This window comes from Sminthopsis crassicaudata, chromosome 6, assembly GCF_048593235.1.
Source record: "Sminthopsis crassicaudata isolate SCR6 chromosome 6, ASM4859323v1, whole genome shotgun sequence".
NCBI classification, from domain to species: Eukaryota; Metazoa; Chordata; class Mammalia; order Dasyuromorphia; family Dasyuridae; genus Sminthopsis; species Sminthopsis crassicaudata.
This window is the reverse complement of record NC_133622.1, coordinates 246,749,887-246,769,159: the sequence shown is the minus strand read 5'-3', so window position 1 is coordinate 246,769,159 and position 19,273 is coordinate 246,749,887. Positions and strand designations below refer to the sequence as shown.

Genomic DNA, 19,273 nt, shown 5'->3' with positions numbered 1-19,273 from the left:
AAAGTAAATGAGTAAGAAAACAAAATTCAAGCAAACAACAAAAAGAGTATTTCATATTGTGATCCACACTCAGTTCCCACAGTCATCTCTGTAGTTGTAGATGACTGTCATCATCATAAAATCATTGGAACTGGCCTCAATCATCTCATTGTTAGAAAGAGTCACATTTATCAGAATTGATCATTATATAAATATTGATGTTGTCATGTACAATGATCTCTTGGTTTTGCTCATTTCACTTAGCATCAGTTCATGTAAATCTCTCCAGGTCTTTTTAAAATCATCTTCCTGATCATTTCTTATAGAACAAGAATATTTCAAAACATTCATATATCAAAACTTATTTGGCCATTCTCCAACTGATGGGCATTCACTCAGTTTCTAGTTTCTTGCTACTATGAAAGAACATTTTTTTCACATGTGGCTCCCTTTCCTTCCTTTAAGATGTCTTTGAGATATAGGCCCAATAGAGACACTGTTGGGTCAAAGGGTAAAAACAGTTTAATAACTTTTCAAACATAGTTCTGAATTGTTCTCTAGAATGGCTGAATCCAATCACAACTCCACCAACAATGTGTTGGTATCCCAGTTTTCCCACATCCCCTCCAACATTCGTCCTTGTCTTTTTCTGTCATCTTAGCCAATCTGAGAGATGTGTTCTGGTATCTCAGAGTTGTCTTAATTTGCATTTGCCTGATCAATAATGATTTAGAGCACCTTCTCATATTATTAGAAATAGTTTTAATTTCTTCATTTGAAAATTGTCTGTTCATATCATTTGACCATTTATCAGTTGGAGAATGGCTTGGATTCTTATAATTTGTTTCAATTGCCTATATGTTTTAGAAATCAGTCTTTTATCAGAACCCTTAAATGTAAAAATGATTTCCCAGTTTATTGCTTCCCTTCTGATCTTGTCTACATTAGTCTTGTTTTTATAGAAACCTTTAAACTTAAGATAATCAAAAGTATCTATGAGGTGCTTATTTATGAATTCCATGTCTTCTATGGACACAAATTCCTTCCTCCTCCATAAATCGGAGAGGTAAACCATCCTATGTTCCTCTAATTTGCTTATAATATCACTCTTTATGTCTAAATCTTGAACCCATTTCAAACTTATTTTGGCATATGGTGTTAGGTGTGGGTCGAGCCCTAATTTCTTCCATACCAGTTTCCAATTTTTCCACTTCTTATCCCAAAATCTCGGATCTTTGGGTTTGTCAAACACTAGATTGGTACAGTTATTGCCTATTCTGTCCTGTGATCCTAACCTATTCCACTGATCTATTTCCTAGCCAGTACCAAATGGTTTGGATGACCACTGCTTTATAATATAGTTTTACATCTGGCACAGCTAGGCCATCTTCATTAGCAGTTTTCATTAATTCCTTTGAAAATCTTGACCTTTTTTTCTTCCAGATGCACTTCATTACTACTTTTTCTAATATCTCAAATAATTTCTTGGGAGTTTGATTGGTATGACACCAAATAAGTAGATTAATTTAGGTAGTTGTAATATTTTTATTATATTTGCTTTATCTACCCATGACCTAAACTTGATATTTTTCCAACTGATTAGGTCTGACTTTATTTGCATGGAAAGTGTTGTGTAGTTGTGCTCGAATAGTTCCTGAGAGTTTCCCTTACAGATAGATTCCCAAATAGTTTCTACTATTGACAATTATGGAATTTTTTTGTATCTCCTTCTGCTGGACTTTCTACAATGAATTATTTTTCTGTGTGAAACAAATCCATATTTTCTTTGAAGTTTCAAATCTAGATATTTTTTCCATTATTGTCCTCTTCTGAGTTTCTTGTCTAATTTTATATGTAACCATAGAAACTTTCTATAGTAGGCTTCAAAGTTTTGTTTTATTTTCATATGTGTGTATTAATTTTGCAGTCTATTTTATATTTTTATATTTATGTAAATATTGGGTTCTGCTTTTGTGGTAGAGAAGAATTGTTTCAAGTTTCTTGAACTGGAGCTCAGGACTTTACTGTTAATGTATCCTAAAGTTTGAGGCCTTCTTGCTGCCTTCCTGGAAACCACTGCAGGTTTTGCATGCTTCTCTTTTACCATGGTACAGACCTATTTCTTGATTACTTTTGTTTTAAGTTTTATAATAACTGTTTATTTTTAAAAATACATGCAAAATGAGATATCAACATTCACTCTTGCCAAACCTTGTGGTCCCAATTTTTCCCCATTCTTCCCCACATCCCTCTCTCATAGAGAGCTAGTATTCCAACAATACAGATTAAACATGTTCTTGATGTCTTTCTAAGTTGTCTTGAAATGGATTATTATTTGACTAGAGTGTTTTGTTGGTTTTGCCACTCCTGAATTAATCTTGATTCATTATTCTATAGTTGTTTTTTTAGGAGAATTTGTGAGACTTCAGGCCAAGTCTTACCTTACTTTGCCATACTCATTCTTTTTTCCAATTTTGAAGAAGAAAGTATCAAATATTAGCATGATACATTTTTTATTTTGAATCTAAGATAATTTTGCCTCTAATTTTATCATTTTTATTTGTTATTATTTGATTTCAAAGAGATATTAAGCTTACTTATCTCACTTATGATTGAATATAGTACCAGATGCAATATTGAACCTACTAGAATAATGCTCAAATGATGTTTGACTTAATGCCATAGATCAATTTTTTCTCTGGAGGTCGATAGAATTTTCCTTCATAAGCCCTTCATAAGTGATTTCAAAGTTTATATTACTCACTGTAGTTAAGTCATTGGGGAATAATATTTGAATTATGTTTCAGAGTTTGTGCTTGATGTTGTCTTGGTTTTGCTCATTTCACTCTAAATAATTTAATCTGAGATTTTCCATGTGTTTCGTGCTATAGCACCATAACACTACATCACAATTATATACTACAACTCCTTTAAGATTTTCCTGTGGATTGCCATTGATAATTCTTTTCCATCCCAAAGAGAGTTAACAAATTATTTTACAAAATGTAGAATTATTTCCTTCTATCCTGATAACCGTGGGATATAGAGTTAATAGTGGTACTGCTGTACCAAGTTATTCAGTTCATTTTATATCTTTTTTTAGTGCAATTTAAATTTCTCTTCAAATTAGTTGAATCAATTCATAGTACCCCAATTTTCTTCATTCCCTCCAACATTTGTACTTTACCCCTTCTCTTCTGCCAGTCAATTTGTGAGGTATAAAATTCTGTTTAGATAATTTAATTTGAATTTTTTTAATCAATGAGAGGATACTTAGCATATGGCAAGTGGAACCATTCCTTAATTATTGAAAAATGGATTTGCTTTCTAACTGGAATTAATAGAGAGAACCATTTCATAATTAGTATGCTGAAGGAAAAATGTCATTATTGTGGGTCATATTTCATATATTTTTAAATCACATGTCCAAGTCTAAGAATAAAGTGATGTTATGTTACATCCTTTTCCCATTTTATGAGATGAAATATGTTGGAATTAGAAGATACTCTCTGAAACACTTGGCCTAAGGAATTTCTTCTCACAAGACCATCAGTTTTTTAATCTTAATAAGGATATTCATGTTGATTGGATTACTGGGGACCTGATTAAAATCGGATATCTGTACTAGTTACATTATGTCCTTCTCAGAAATTTGGGGCTTAATGATGTAACAAAGAAACTCTCCATATGAAATGTTCTCGTCTCCTGGACAAATGTGATGACTGAAGGTCTTACACAGGTACATTGATTTTTGTTGTTAGAGATCGAAATTTGGGTGCTCCATAGCTATGGAGGACTGAACCATTGCTTATCTCAGAGAGTCCTTACTGATATGTTTGGGGAAATATTTTAATGATAATCTTGGCAGCAGATTTCAGCAGGGGAAATTCTTCAGCTCCCATTTCTCAGTAGGTTTGACATGGAGAACTTTTTCCCTGAGAGTATGATGTCAGGCATGCTTATTATCAAGGAAATAAAATTATGCTTGGAATCACAAGAGGAGGGGAATGGATGCCACAGAAAGTCTGGGTAAAGGAAAGATTGATGTTAGAGCTAAAAACGATATGAATGAAAAAGACCATGAAACTATGCTACTTATTTAAGAAACAGGTTCTTGCCAGAAACACTAAAATGTTCCACTTGATCAACAGGAAAGAAATACGAGCAAAGAGTTTGATTTAGTTACAAAATTAAGAAAAATGTTTTCCCTTTTGATTAAATTGCCTAAAAGAAGAAGGGACTTTTGGGAGGAACTGAGTTTTTTCCTTGGAAATATTTTAAGCAGTGACTTAGGAAGTGCTTGATGGAGACATTGAAGAAGGGATTCGTCAGATACAGTTTTAGCATTTCCATTCACTTGTTCCATTATTTTATGATGTGTAACTTTTTAACTAAAAACTATAATTAAAATTTGCAAGCATTTATTCATTTCCTACTTTCTGAAAGCAATATACTTGCTTGACATTCATATATAAAAGACAAAATTCTTACTCTGAATGAGTTTAAATCATCATTTCTTTTTTCTTGATGTTTTATTTAGATTACCTATAATCAATTCGATCCTCTCCTGAATGATAAGTTTCAGTATCCATATGTTTACCAGATGGGCAGTAAGGAATCCACTCTTCACCTGGCATTCATCCAATTGATGCTGCATTTTGACTGGACTTGGGTGGGACTGCTCCTTTCAGATAACAGAAGAGGGGAAATGTTCTTCAATGATCTGAAAGAAGAGATGGCCAGGAATGGGCTCTGTGTGGCTATTAAAGAAACAGTGCCTCAACATATAATGAAAGAAGATTTTCGCCTCCTTTCTAGGGTCATTGCATCATCATCAAATGTAATATTCATCTATGGAGATGCTGATTCCCTTCAAGAAATTTCTCTTATATTAATAACTTATATACCTTATGGAAAGTTATTGGTTACAACATCTTCTTGGGATTTTTCTGTTGATCATATGTTTGAACTGTTTGCCACCTTTCATGGTACAATAGTATTTTCTCATACCCAGAAGGAAATTCCAGGTTTCACAGATTTTGTAAAAAACATGAATCCAGTCATGAATCCTGAGGATATTTTCCTAAAAGCTTTCTGGGAATCAGTCTTCCATTGTAGATTTTCAGAAAAAAGGGGTGCACAAATGTTCTATCCTTTGTGCCTAGGAGATTTTTCCTTTAGAGAAATTCCTATTATGGAATTTGACATGGTCCTTATGGACCTGATTCCTAATGTTTACAATGGAGTGTATTTAGTTGCCCATGCTCTCCATGAAATGCTCGATTCTGAGGCAAAAGGGGCATCAGACCTGGCAAGAAACTCACATCTTTTTTGGAAGGTAACATTTTTATTCTAAAATTGGGCTCAGCACAGGGCATTCACATTATATTATATATTATACATATTATATTATATATTATATATGTTATATACATTATATATATATTATATATATATTATATTATATATTATATATATAATATTATTCTAACCATGAAGAAATGAAGGAATTACATGAAAGTTCAATAAAAGACATATTCCTTAATATAATTTCTGATTGTTTTTCATTTTGGGATCACATTGAAATCTTTGCAAAAATAATGAAATTATTTGTGATAATAGGACTTTATTTTAATTTTGGTAGAGCAATCTTTCAGAAAATGTTGGAGGGCTTCTTTTTACACATTTCTCTTTGTCTGAGTCTATGAGGCAGGAGACTTTCATGAAATCTATTCCAAATTAGGACCTTTCCAGTGATCTGTATCATTGACACTTAAAAATTTCTAATCAATTTCTAATTGATCATTTTCTTTTAACTTTTATAAAGATTGATAGCAGAGCCACATAGCAGATATTTTGATATAGATATCCTTGCTTCAATGATGCATTCCTTTCTTCTTCTTTTTTTTTTTTTTTTTCCAAATGAAGAGGAACCATTATTGGACCCTTTTTCTTAAGTATGATTCTTGGTGCTTGAATATACTGGTTGTTATGTTCGAAATGTTGGGAACCTGGGGCCTAGGGAGTGATTATGACCTAGTAGAATTCATGATACAAGTGAGGACATCTGGGTGTAGAATAAAAGTTCTGTAAGCCACTGCAGCTGCTCTTGCAGTTGTCTTCTATTTTTTATTTTTATTTTTATATTAGTCACTCTGATTTAGGCCCCAAGGAGCTGCCACAGACCTTTCCTTCTAACCTATAATTTGTTCTTAGCTGACAAAATGTTTCATGACATTTTATTGACTGTGCTGCTCCAGAATTTGATTTGAGTCATGATTGAAAAAAAAAAATTGAGAAAACTCAGTAGAATGGATTCTTTTAATCAGCCACCCTGACATTGCCCGATAAATAATTATTAATTATCTAATTTCAATGATTTCCTTTTATTTAAGCAGGAAGCTTAAGGCTTATTAATGCACCTATTTCCCTCTTTTCTTTATTAGCTTGTAATCTACTTATGATACTCATGTACACATCAAACTTAATATTCCCAACCATACTTCCTTCTTTTCTCTTTGAGGTTCATTTTTTTTTTAAAAATTATTGTTTCTTTCAGATGTTCAGATTAATTCTCTCATGTTATCTCTTTATATTTCTCGAGTATCTTAGCTACTCCCCCCCTTACAAATCAGGAGATCAGGCAGAGAGTGAGATGGATAGATACTATCATGAGTGCTATAGTTGGTGGAGTCAAGAAAAGTTGGATAGGACCCAATGACTGAACAAAAATGTGTATTATTATTATTTCTGACCAAATAGATTCTTTCTTTTCACCCTAGAATATTAATGTCTTTTCAGGAAATTTCTCTTTGAGAACAATGTAGATTTATTTTTTCAGCTTTCTCATTCTACATTTTGTTGCCCACTGTGAAATTTTTTTGAAAATATTCCTTGATGTATGAAAATCAAAACCTGAGTGATACAAATAAATATCTAGCTTTTATTGAAAACTATGCTTCTCCAATCTTTCTCAGATTGTATTAGTTTTTCATTTTCCTACACTTTGTCCTTCTGAAAGTCCTTTCATAATTTCTTCTTTTGGAATCCTTCTTCTTTTCATATCTTTTGAAGGACAGAATTTTCCAAAAAATGCATTGCATCACTCTGAATGTCAAATTTTCCTTTATTCTTAAATTGACCTTATTAACTTCTTCAGAGATTTATGTTGTATTTTTTATTCTAGTTTCTTTTGTAAAGAAATAAGATTTCCTGTAAAATCTAGTTTATCATCACACGTTTCTTAAGCATCCACTATATATTAGAATATATGTTGTTTTAATGTAAAAAATTTAAAAAATATGCCTGTTTTCCATTGATAGTCAATCTTGTGACATCGTCATAAATTCTTCTTTCTGCAAAGGCTAACAATCGCCTGTCCTTGCCTTCAGCTCCACCACTTTCTAAAGTGTATCAATTCTGTCATTAATGCCAATGATGAGTCATGTTGGAATGGAACCAAGCCAGTTGCTGAGGCTTATGATATCCTAAATTATAAATCCTTTCCTGGTCAGATTGAGACACTGGTCAAAGTGGGTGAAGTGTATCCTCTTGCTCAGAGATTCACCATTAAGGAAGAAGACATAGATTGGCCAGAAGATTTCCATCAGGTAAGGGGCCAATGAATATGAAGTTTATCGTTTTGACTCTTTAGCTTCCTGGACAGTTGTTGTTTCTTCATTGATATCAAGATTTTCCCCACAGACACTGGAAATGTTTGTGATAGGGTACTAACTTCCACTCATTCTTCATTTTTGCTCTGAATAAAGGAGTTATTTGATTTTTTTTCAGTCCCACTTGCATATTCTTTCCACTTAAGTTACATAAAGATTTGAATTGTTAAAACTAATTGAATTTTGAAATACACTAAATCAAGTGGTCAAGTTTGAAAAATAATAATAGGGTACAGTATAGAGGAAAATTAATCCTCAAAGGGACCTATTTACAGAAGATTATATGTTAGGATTCTTACAAGGTGCTAAATCACTGGAATTGATATAATTATCTAATTTAGCATGGTTCACCATGAGTGATCTGCCCTAAAAGGGAGATGTTATGGGTCAGAACTTGAGACAAGGCAATGTACTTAGTTCACACCTTTAAAGAGTTCATGCCTTTAAAGGAGTTCACTCATTGGTTCACACATTAGTCTTCACACCTTTAAAAGAGCATATAAGAGGACAAGCCCAGTGGAAGTTCCAGGATATTCAGAGCTAGGAGTCAGTGGGGAGATTGGGAAGTCCAGGAGATTCACAAATCTAAAGGACAAGCCCACTCAGGGACTTCAAGAGATTCAAAATTAGGATTTACTTCCAGGAGATTCATAGTGAAGTTTGTGCTTGCTGGAGACATTCAGACAAGAGCTCTTGTGAAGCAAGGAGAGAGGAAGTCCTCCAGAAAATTAGCTGAGCCCCAAGTAAAGGAGACAAGATTTTAGAAGAGACAATAAAGGATTAGGACTTTAAATCCTGGCTACATTTTGGGATTATTGAACTGAATTGAAACTAAAGCTGCCTCCAGAAGCTCCCTAAGAAACCTGATCTCATAGAATGATTATAATATCTGGATTATTATATCTATATAAATAGTTTAATCCGAGTTTGTGTCCCCAAGAAAAAATAATGGCCTTTTAGAGATTTTTTAATTTAAATGCTGTGATTCTGTATTCTCTGCAGATTGTAAATATATGTATATATATATATATATGTATATATACAGTTTTATCTTTGTATGCAATTGAATAAATTCCATTCCACCCTTCAGAATAGTCTGAAGCAGAGCCTCGAAGGGTCAACCCAAGAATAAGTTCAGCCAATTTACATATAATTACTGTGTAATTGATATATTATGATGAATAGTCTCTACAGTCATGATTCTCTGAAACATTCTGAGTATTTTATGAAAACACACACACACACACACACACAAAACCTCCCACTACTTTGGTGGGGAAAATTAACAAAATGTTCCCACTTGTGTGGTCAATTAATTGTTTCAATAGAACCAATTAAAAATGGAATGAAGTTAAGACTTCAAATGGTACTTTTGGGAAAAAATAAGCCAGCAAATTATTAAAATTAAAAATTATCAAGGAGCTTGATTGAGTCTAGTGATCTGGGCTTGTTCGCTGGGGATAAAATGATAAGAATTTTATTCATATGAATAAAGATAAAAATATAAGATGAAAATATAAATTCTCCAGTGAGAACTAGATCATTCTTGTCCTACACAATTGAAATTATGTTTTTCTAACTGGCTTCTATAGGAGAACTTTGAAGTCACCATTTCCTCACAAAATCCACCTTTCAGCAGTCCTTTCAATAGCATTTTCTCCCTTTGTCTTGTGGAAATACAGACTCCAACTTCCATGTGCAGTGTGAAATGTGGCCCTGGATTCAAGAAAACATCTCTTGAAAACCAACCCATCTGCTGCTTTGCTTGCACCCCGTGTCCTGAAGGGAAGATTTCCAACCAGACTGGTAGGTTCCTAAAGATAAACTGTTCTTCTCCCAAAGTAATAGACATTCTATTGTGTTATCTTAAACTGAAGTGACATTTGATTGGCAAAATAATAATTTCTGAGTTAAAATAACACTGCAATTAATCAGTCCCTTGCATTCCATATGCTCTCTCGTCATTACTATAACTATCAAGAGCAACCCCTCGTTCAAGATGCAAAAAATCTATCTGAGCAGAATCCACCAGGATTTTACTACCATGGGAATCCCTAATGCTTCCCATGTAACCTAATCGGAATTTTCCCCATTCCTCTAGGAAATCTTAATCTAAAACTTATTTCTAAACTTTTTCATTCCTAAAGGAAATAGGACAAAACTTAAAACCTAAAAAACATCTAAGCATAGCTGCATTTGTTTTCAGAGTAGGGGTCTGGCCTCCAGAGTTAATCTTCATGAAAATTTATAAGATTATCAGATTAACTGGAGTCCTGGAGGGAGATTGTTTTTTGAAAAGCTATTTTCAGAAGGTTGGAGTCTTGACTCTAGGAAACTTGGATTCCCCCCAAAATGAATAAAAATTGGCTATACCCCATCTGGTCCCAGTGCATGTGAGGTTGATTTTCTTTTTCTTTTCTTTTTCTTTTTTTTTTTAAATACTTCATTTCTTTGAGTTGTTTGTTCCCATATTTTTCTGAGAGCTGGAGTGTAGTGTCTCATTCTACCCACTCACCTTGGCTGATCAGCAGTAACTACCTTTAGCAAGTCATTTTATTTTATTTTATTTTTTTTTTTTATAATTTTTTTCACAGTATATATGCATGAATAATTTTTAAAATAATATTATCCCTTGTATTCATTTTTCCAAATTATCCCCTCCCTGCCTCTACTCCCTACCCTTGATGACAGGCAATCCCATACATTTTACATATGTTACAATATAACCTAGATATAATATATGTGTGTAAATACCATTTTCTTGTTGCACATTAAGTATTAGATTCCGAAGGTATAAGTAACCTGGGTAGATAGACAGTAGTGCTAACAATTTACATTCACTTCTCAGTGTTCCTTCTCTGGGTGTAGTTGTTTCTGTCCATCATTGATCAACTGGAAGTGAGTTGAATTTTCTTTATGTTGAAGATATCCACTTCCATCAGAATACATCTTCATACAGTATTGTTTTTGAAGTGAACAGTGATCTTCTGGTTCTGCTCATTTCACTCAGCATCAGTTCATGTAAGTCTCTCCAAGCCTCTCTGTATTCCTCCTGCTGGTCATTTCTTACAGAGCAATAATATTCCATAACCTTCATACCATAATTTACCCAACCATTCTCCAATTGATGGACATCCATTCATCTTCAAGTTTCTAGCTACTACAAAAAGAGTTGCCACAAACATTTTGGCACATATAGGTCCCTTTCCACTTCTCAGTATTTCTTTGGGATGTAAGCCCAATAGCAGCACTGCTGGATCAAAGGGTATGCAGAGTTTGATAACTTTTTGGGCACAGTTCCAAATTGCTCTCCAGAATGGCTGGATTCTTTCACAACGCCACCAGCAATGTATCAGTGTCCCAGTTTTCCCACATCCCCTCCAACATTCATCATTATTTGTTCCTGTCATCTTAGCCAATCTGACAGGTGTGTAGTGGTATCTCAGAGTTGTCTTAATTTGCATTTCTCTGATCAGTAGTGATTTGGAACACTCTTTCATATGAGTGGATATAGTTTCAATTTCCTCATCTGAGAATTGTCTGTTCATATCCCTTGACCATTTATCAATTGGAGAATGGTTTGATTTCTTATAAATTAGGGTCAGATTTCTATATATTTTGGAAATGAGACCTTTGTCAGAACCTTTAACTTTAAAAATATTTTCCCAATTTGTTACTTCCCTTCCAATCTTGTTTGCATTAGTATTGTTTGTACAGAAACTTTTTAGTTTGATGTAGTCAAAATCTTCTATTTTGTGATCAATAATGATCTCTAGTTCTCCTCTGGTCATAAATTTCTTCCTCCTCCACAGTCTGAGAGGTAGACTATCCTCTGTTCCTCTAATCTATTTATTATCTCATTCTTTATGCCTAAAGCATGGACCCATTTTGATCTTATCTTGGTATATGGTGTTAAGTGTGGATCCATATCTAATTTCTGCCATACTAATTTCCAGTTTTCCCAACAGTTTCTTCCGAATAATGAATTTTTGTCCCTAATGTTGGTCTCTTTGGGTTTGTCAAAGATTAGATTGCTATAGATGTACCCTTTTTTGTCCTTTGTATCTAATCTGTTCCACTGATCTACCGGTCTATTTCTTAGCCAATACCAAATGGTTTTGGTGACTGCTGCTATATAATATAGCTTTAGATCAGGTACACTTAGAACACCTTCCTCTCAGTTTTTTTTTTCATTAGATCCCTTGCAATTCTTGACCTTTTATCCTTCCATATGAATTTTGTTGTTATTTTTTCTAGGTCATTAATATAGTTTCTTGGGAGTCTGATTGGTATAGCACTAAATAAATAGATTAGTTTGGGGAGTATTGTCATCTTTATTATATTCGCTGGGCCTATCCAAGAGCACTGAATGTCTTTCCAATTATTTAAATCTGACTTTATTTTTGTGACAAGTGTTTTGTAATTTTTATCAAATAATTCCTGACTATTCTTTGGTAGATGGATTCCCAAATATTTTATACTCTCAACATTTGTTTGGAATGGAATTTCTCTTTGTATCTCTTGCTGTTGCATTTTGTTGGTGATATATAAAAATGCTGAGGATTTATGTGGATTTATTTTGTATCCTGCCACTTTGCTGAAATTTTGAATTATTTCTAATAGCTTTTTAGCAGAGTCTTTGGCATTCTCTAAGTATACCATCATGTCATCTGCAAAAAGTGATAGTTTGATTTCCTCATTTCCTACTCTAATTCCTTGAATCTCTTTCTCAGCTCTTATTGCTGAGGCTAGAGTTTCTAGTACTATATTGAATAGTAATGGTGATAGTGGGCAACCTTGTTTCACTCCTGATCTTACTGGGAAAGGTTGCAGTTTATTTCTATTGCATATTATGCTTACTGACGGTCGTAAATATATGCTCCTGATTATTCTAAGGAATAATCCATTTATTCCTATACTCTCAAGCATTTTTAGTAGGAATGGATGTTGGATTTTATCAAATGCTTTTTCTGCATCTATTGAGATAATCATATGGTTTTTATTAATTTGATTATTAATATGGTCAATTATACTAATAGTTTTCCTAATATTAAACCAGCCCTGCATTCCTGGTATAAATCCTACTTGATCATAGTGTATTATCCTGGGGATGATTTTCTGAAGTCTTTTTGCTAATATCGTGTAACGCGCTGTCGTCTCTAGAAGCTGCCGGATCACTCTCTGGGAAGAGATCTGCTGTGTCTTCTACTCAAATCTCTCCGACAGATTCTTCTTCCTGTAACGAACCGTTGTCTCCAGGCAGTTGCTGTTAACTCTTGTCCAGAGAAGTGACTTCCCTTCCTGCAGAGAGCCCCGTCAAGCCTGATGCAATTCAGAGTCTTCTCCTTGAATCTCCTCCAGCTCTTATCCTTCTCCATGTAGACTCACTTTCCAGGCCCACTGTTGCTTTTTATCCTCCCAGAGAATGGGCGTGGGATAATGCAAGGGCTTCTGGGAAGAACCACTTCAGCCAATGAGCTTGCTCCTTCTATCAAGTCAACCTGAATTCTCACCTTGTAATTGTCCAGAAAACCTGAATTCTCACCTTGTCACTGTCCAGACAACCTGAGTTCTCTCTTAGTAATCCTAACATCTCCCCCTTTCTTTTGATTTAGAACATAGGACAGTCATGACCTTGAAACATAAATCCATCAATATGGGAAGTATTACAGATAATTACATAAATTACATAAGCACATAGTAACATAATAACATAACACATTCTAGAAGTATATAACATAATCATAAATTGAAAATTTATAAATGTCCATAAGTCCATTGTCCATTAGTCTCATCTTGTGTGAGGAAGTCCAATGATTCCTGATGGTTTTAAAGTTCTTTAACAGTCTTTTTATTAGCCATGCTCTTTCAGTGTAAGATGTTTCTTAGATCTTCTCCTTTATTTTGAAGTCTTTCTCTTTTTCTGTCTCTCTCTGATGGCAAGGCAAATACGACTTGTTGGCACCCATCTGATTCCTTCTCCTGTTGAAGAAATACAAGGAAACCCTCTCTCCCAGGCAGTTAACCTATCTAATTACCTTCTATTTACCACTTTCTAAATCTCTTCTCATCATCTGGCAATTACATTGGAATTGTTTGCACTGGACACAGTCCTGTTGGTTTAAAAGGCCTGTATTCTCCCCAAGTGTAATCCATTTTTGCAATCTGATTGCCTTTTGGCTCACTTATCGGGTAATCCCTTTCTGCCATGTGATTGCTTTTCTGCTGGTTGATCACATCAGAGTCCTGACCTTCTAAAGGCTCTTTGGGTATAACATCAGCTGCCATCATGCCCCAAGTCTTTTTTGCCTGGGGCCCTGGACCTGGGCCCCTCATCCCATTTCCCTGAATTATTCTACACTCTGATGCCCAATGGAGTCCTCTGTTGCATTTTGGACATGGGGTTTTAGGTCTTCTCTCACCCTGTCTTCTCATTGTATCGCCATATCTACACTGAGCTCTTAGATGTCCAATTTTTCCACACTGAAAACATCGCCGAGTTTCTCTAGAAGTCCCTTGGCAGGAGGGACCCTGTCTTTCAACGTTCATCATTGTCCGGGTGTAAAAAGCATTTGTTCCCACTGTAGCACAGCGTCTTATGATCTCCTCTAAAGGAGCATCTTTGTCTAATCCCCATATAATTCTTTTGCAAATCTCATTGGCATTTTCCTTAGCCAGATGTCTGGTCATTATTTCTGTAGCTGAATTTTCTCCAATAGTTCTTTTGACAGCAGTTTGCAAACGTCCCACAAAATCTGCAAAAGGTTCATTGGGACCTTGCTGTATTTTAGTGAAAGCCTCTCCACGATCTTTCTGTCCAGGAAGGACACCCCAAGCTTTTATTGCAGCCTTAGCAATTTGTTCATATATTGTCATGGTATAATTAATCTGTTCCGAATTCTCTCCATACTGACCTTCACCAGCTAAGTGCTCAAAAGTGAATTGTGTGTTAACTCCTATTTCCAAATTGCATCTGACTTGAATTTTACATAATTCATGAAATTCCGCAAGCCATAATAAATTTTCTCCAGGTTCCAGACATGTCCTTGCTATGGATTTCCAATCATTCGGGGTTAGGACTTCATAAGACAAACCATCTAGTAACATTTTGACATAAGCTGATGTAGCCCCATAAAGGGTACAACCTTTTTTCAAATCCTTAATTTTATTCAAATCTAAAGGTGCATATCTTCTCCTTTTTTTACCTACAGAGTCAATCTCTTCAATCACAGGATATGCATGTATAAAATCACTTATATCCTGTCCTTCTCTCTTAGCTTTAACCAATGCTTTTTCTAATCTTGTCATAGGCTTAGGCTTCTTCACAGGCAATTCTGTTTGTGTTTCTGCCTCTTCCCCTCCTTCTTCCTCCACCTCTGAAGGTGGGGTTGATGTGGGCCTGTCAATAATCTGTTCTCTAGGCAGGGTTGAAGCTTCTTCAAGAGAATCATACCATAATTCCTCATTTAAATCCTCTTGCTCTAGGGAAAGATCTTGATCTTTCCTTTTTTCCTCACACTTCCTCCTCTGTTCATTTTTAGAACTTTTCCTTCTCCTACAACTTGCTTGATAGTTTAAGGCTAATTGAACTATGTTGTAGATATGAAATACTTCTGCAGAAATTGAACGAGGTCCATTTTTTGCTTGAAATTCTTTCATTTCATATCCCACTAGCTTCCATTTATCTACATCTATCTTTTCTTCCTCTAAGAACCAAGGGGATGTGCGTCTTAATGCAGCCAAGAGTTTAGCAATCTGTACCCAGGTTACAAGTAAACTCTGCTCCTCAATTATCTTGATTATACTCTCTATAGTACCACTCCTGAATGGGGGTGGAGCTGAGGTTGCTTCTGGGGCTGAGGTTGAGTCGGCTGAGGTCCAGGGATTGAATTTAGCTAACATGTGCCCCATTTCAGCTATAAGAGATTCCTGGTTTAGCCCTTAACAAGTTAAGTTCCTTATTTATCTATTAGCACGCTCACTTAATCTTTAACAAAGTTTCCTCGTTACTCACGGTTCTGGGTCAGAGAGACTGAGATCTAGATCGGAAGCTTTTCCACTGGAATCAGGACCGTGTCTGTCCCTGTTCGGGCGCCAAATTGCGAAGGTCTGGTCTAGCTCCTCTTGTCAGGATAAGCAAAAGTCCTTGCCCCACTTTGGGCGCCAATTGTAGCGAGCTGTCGTCTCTAGAAGCTGCCGGATCACTCTCTGGGAAGAGATCTGCTGTGTCTTCTACTCAAATCTCTCCGACAGATTCTTCTTCCTGTAACGAACCGTTGTCTCCAGGCAGTTGCTGTTAACTCTTGTCCAGAGAAGTGACTTCCCTTCCTGCAGAGAGCCCCGTCAAGCCTGATGCAATTCAGAGTCTTCTCCTTGAATCTCCTCCAGCTCTTATCCTTCTCCATGTAGACTCACTTTCCAGGCCCACTGTTGCTTTTTATCCTCCCAGAGAATGGGCGTGGGATAATGCAAGGGCTTCTGGGAAGAACCACTTCAGCCAATGAGCTTGCTCCTTCTATCAAGTCAACCTGAATTCTCACCTTGTAATTGTCCAGAAAACCTGAATTCTCACCTTGTCACTGTCCAGACAACCTGAGTTCTCTCTTAGTAATCCTAACATCTCCCCCTTTCTTTTGATTTAGAACATAGGACAGTCATGACCTTGAAACATAAATCCATCAATATGGGAAGTATTACAGATAATTACATAAATTACATAAGCACATAGTAACATAATAACATAACACATTCTAGAAGTATATAACATAATCATAAATTGAAAATTTATAAATGTCCATAAGTCCATTGTCCATTAGTCTCATCTTGTGTGAGGAAGTCCAATGATTCCTGATGGTTTTAAAGTTCTTTAACAGTCTTTTTATTAGCCATGCTCTTTCAGTGTAAGATGTTTCTTAGATCTTCTCCTTTATTTTGAAGTCTTTCTCTTTTTCTGTCTCTCTCTGATGGCAAGGCAAATACGACTTGTTGGCACCCATCTGATTCCTTCTCCTGTTGAAGAAATACAAGGAAACCCTCTCTCCCAGGCAGTTAACCTATCTAATTACCTTCTATTTACCACTTTCTAAATCTCTTCTCATCATCTGGCAATTACATTGGAATTGTTTGCACTGGACACAGTCCTGTTGGTTTAAAAGGCCTGTATTCTCCCCAAGTGTAATCCATTTTTGCAATCTGATTGCCTTTTGGCTCACTTATCGGGTAATCCCTTTCTGCCATGTGATTGCTTTTCTGCTGGTTGATCACATCAGAGTCCTGACCTTCTAAAGGCTCTTTGGGTATAACATCAGCTGCCATCATGCCCCAAGTCTTTTTTGCCTGGGGCCCTGGACCTGGGCCCCTCATCCCATTTCCCTGAATTATTCTACACTCTGATGCCCAATGGAGTCCTCTGTTGCATTTTGGACATGGGGTTTTAGGTCTTCTCTCACCCTGTCTTCTCATTGTATCGCCATATCTACACTGAGCTCTTAGATGTCCAATTTTTCCACACTGAAAACATCGCCGAGTTTCTCTAGAAGTCCCTTGGCAGGAGGGACCCTGTCTTTCAACGTTCATCATTGTCCGGGTGTAAAAAGCATTTGTTCCCACTGTAGCACAGCGTCTTATGATCTCCTCTAAAGGAGCATCTTTGTCTAATCCCCATATAATTCTTTTGCAAATCTCATTGGCATTTTCCTTAGCCAGATGTCTGGTCATTATTTCTGTAGCTGAATTTTCTCCAATAGTTCTTTTGACAGCAGTTTGCAAACGTCCCACAAAATCTGCAAAAGGTTCATTGGGACCTTGCTGTATTTTAGTGAAAGCCTCTCCACGATCTTTCTGTCCAGGAAGGACACCCCAAGCTTTTATTGCAGCCTTAGCAATTTGTTCATATATTGTCATGGTATAATTAATCTGTTCCGAATTCTCTCCATACTGACCTTCACCAGCTAAGTGCTCAAAAGTGAATTGTGTGTTAACTCCTATTTCCAAATTGCATCTGACTTGAATTTTACATAATTCATGAAATTCCGCAAGCCATAATAAATTTTCTCCAGGTTCCAGACATGTCCTTGCTATGGATTTCCAATCATTCGGGGTTAGGACTTCATAAGACAAACCATCTAGTAACATTTTGACATAAGCTGATGTAGCCCCATAAAGGGTACAACCTTTTTTCAAATCCTTAATTTTATTCAAATCTAAAGGTGCATATCTTCTCCTTTTTTTACCTACAGAGTCAATCTCTTCAATCACAGGATATGCATGTATAAAATCACTTATATCCTGTCCTTCTCTCTTAGCTTTAACCAATGCTTTTTCTAATCTTGTCATAGGCTTAGGCTTCTTCACAGGCAATTCTGTTTGTGTTTCTGCCTCTTCCCCTCCTTCTTCCTCCACCTCTGAAGGTGGGGTTGATGTGGGCCTGTCAATAATCTGTTCTCTAGGCAGGGTTGAAGCTTCTTCAAGAGAATCATACCATAATTCCTCATTTAAATCCTCTTGCTCTAGGGAAAGATCTTGATCTTTCCTTTTTTCCTCACACTTCCTCCTCTGTTCATTTTTAGAACTTTTCCTTCTCCTACAACTTGCTTGATAGTTTAAGGCTAATTGAACTATGTTGTAGATATAAAATACTTCTGCAGAAATTGAAGGAGGTCCATTTTTTGCTTGAAATTCTTTCATTTCATATCCCACTAGCTTCCATTTATCTACATCTATCTTTTCTTCCTCTAAGAACCAAGGGGATGTGCGTCTTAATGCAGCCAAGAGTTTAGCAATCTGTACCCAGGTTACAAGTAAACTCTGCTCCTCAATTATCTTGATTATACTCTCTATAGTACCACTCCTGAATGGGGGTGGAGCTGAGGTTGCTTCTGGGGCTGAGGTTGAGTCGGCTGAGGTCCAGGGATTGAATTTAGCTAACATGTGCCCCATTTCAGCTATAAGAGATTCCTGGTTTAGCCCTTAACAAGTTAAGTTCCTTATTTATCTATTAGCACGCTCACTTAATCTTTAACAAAGTTTCCTCGTTACTCACGGTTCTGGGTCAGAGAGACTGAGATCTAGATCGGAAGCTTTTCCACTGGAATCAGGACCGTGTCTGTCCCTGTTCGGGCGCCAAATTGCGAAGGTCTGGTCTAGCTCCTCTTGTCAGGATAAGCAAAAGTCCTTGCCCCACTTTGGGCGCCAATTGTAGCGAGCTGTCGTCTCTAGAAGCTGCCGGATCACTCTCTGGGAAGAGATCTGCTGTGTCTTCTACTCAAATCTCTCCGACAGATTCTTCTTCCTGTAACGAACCGTTGTCTCCAGGCAGTTGCTGTTAACTCTTGTCCAGAGAAGTGACTTCCCTTCCTGCAGAGAGCCCCGTCAAGCCTGATGCAATTCAGAGTCTTCTCCTTGAATCTCCTCCAGCTCTTATCCTTCTCCATGTAGACTCACTTTCCAGGCCCACTGTTGCTTTTTATCCTCCCAGAGAATGGGCGTGGGATAATGCAAGGGCTTCTGGGAAGAACCACTTCAGCCAATGAGCTTGCTCCTTCTATCAAGTCAACCTGAATTCTCACCTTGTAATTGTCCAGAAAACCTGAATTCTCACCTTGTCACTGTCCAGACAACCT

General features: G+C 36.2%; 1 protein-coding gene across 1 annotated transcript in view; it reads left to right on the top strand.

Annotated features, from left to right (window-relative positions):
* The first annotated feature begins 5,979 nt into the window (after positions 1 to 5,979).
* LOC141547596 (vomeronasal type-2 receptor 26-like) overlaps positions 5,980 to 19,273 on the top strand; it is a 31,481-nt gene continuing 18,187 nt past the window's right edge. The window contains exons 1-3 of the mRNA XM_074275982.1: positions 5,980 to 6,036; positions 7,371 to 7,589; positions 9,335 to 9,458. Coding sequence (XP_074132083.1) covers positions 5,980 to 6,036; positions 7,371 to 7,589; positions 9,335 to 9,458 — 400 coding nt within the window. The remainder of the gene's footprint in view (positions 6,037 to 7,370; positions 7,590 to 9,334; positions 9,459 to 19,273) is intronic.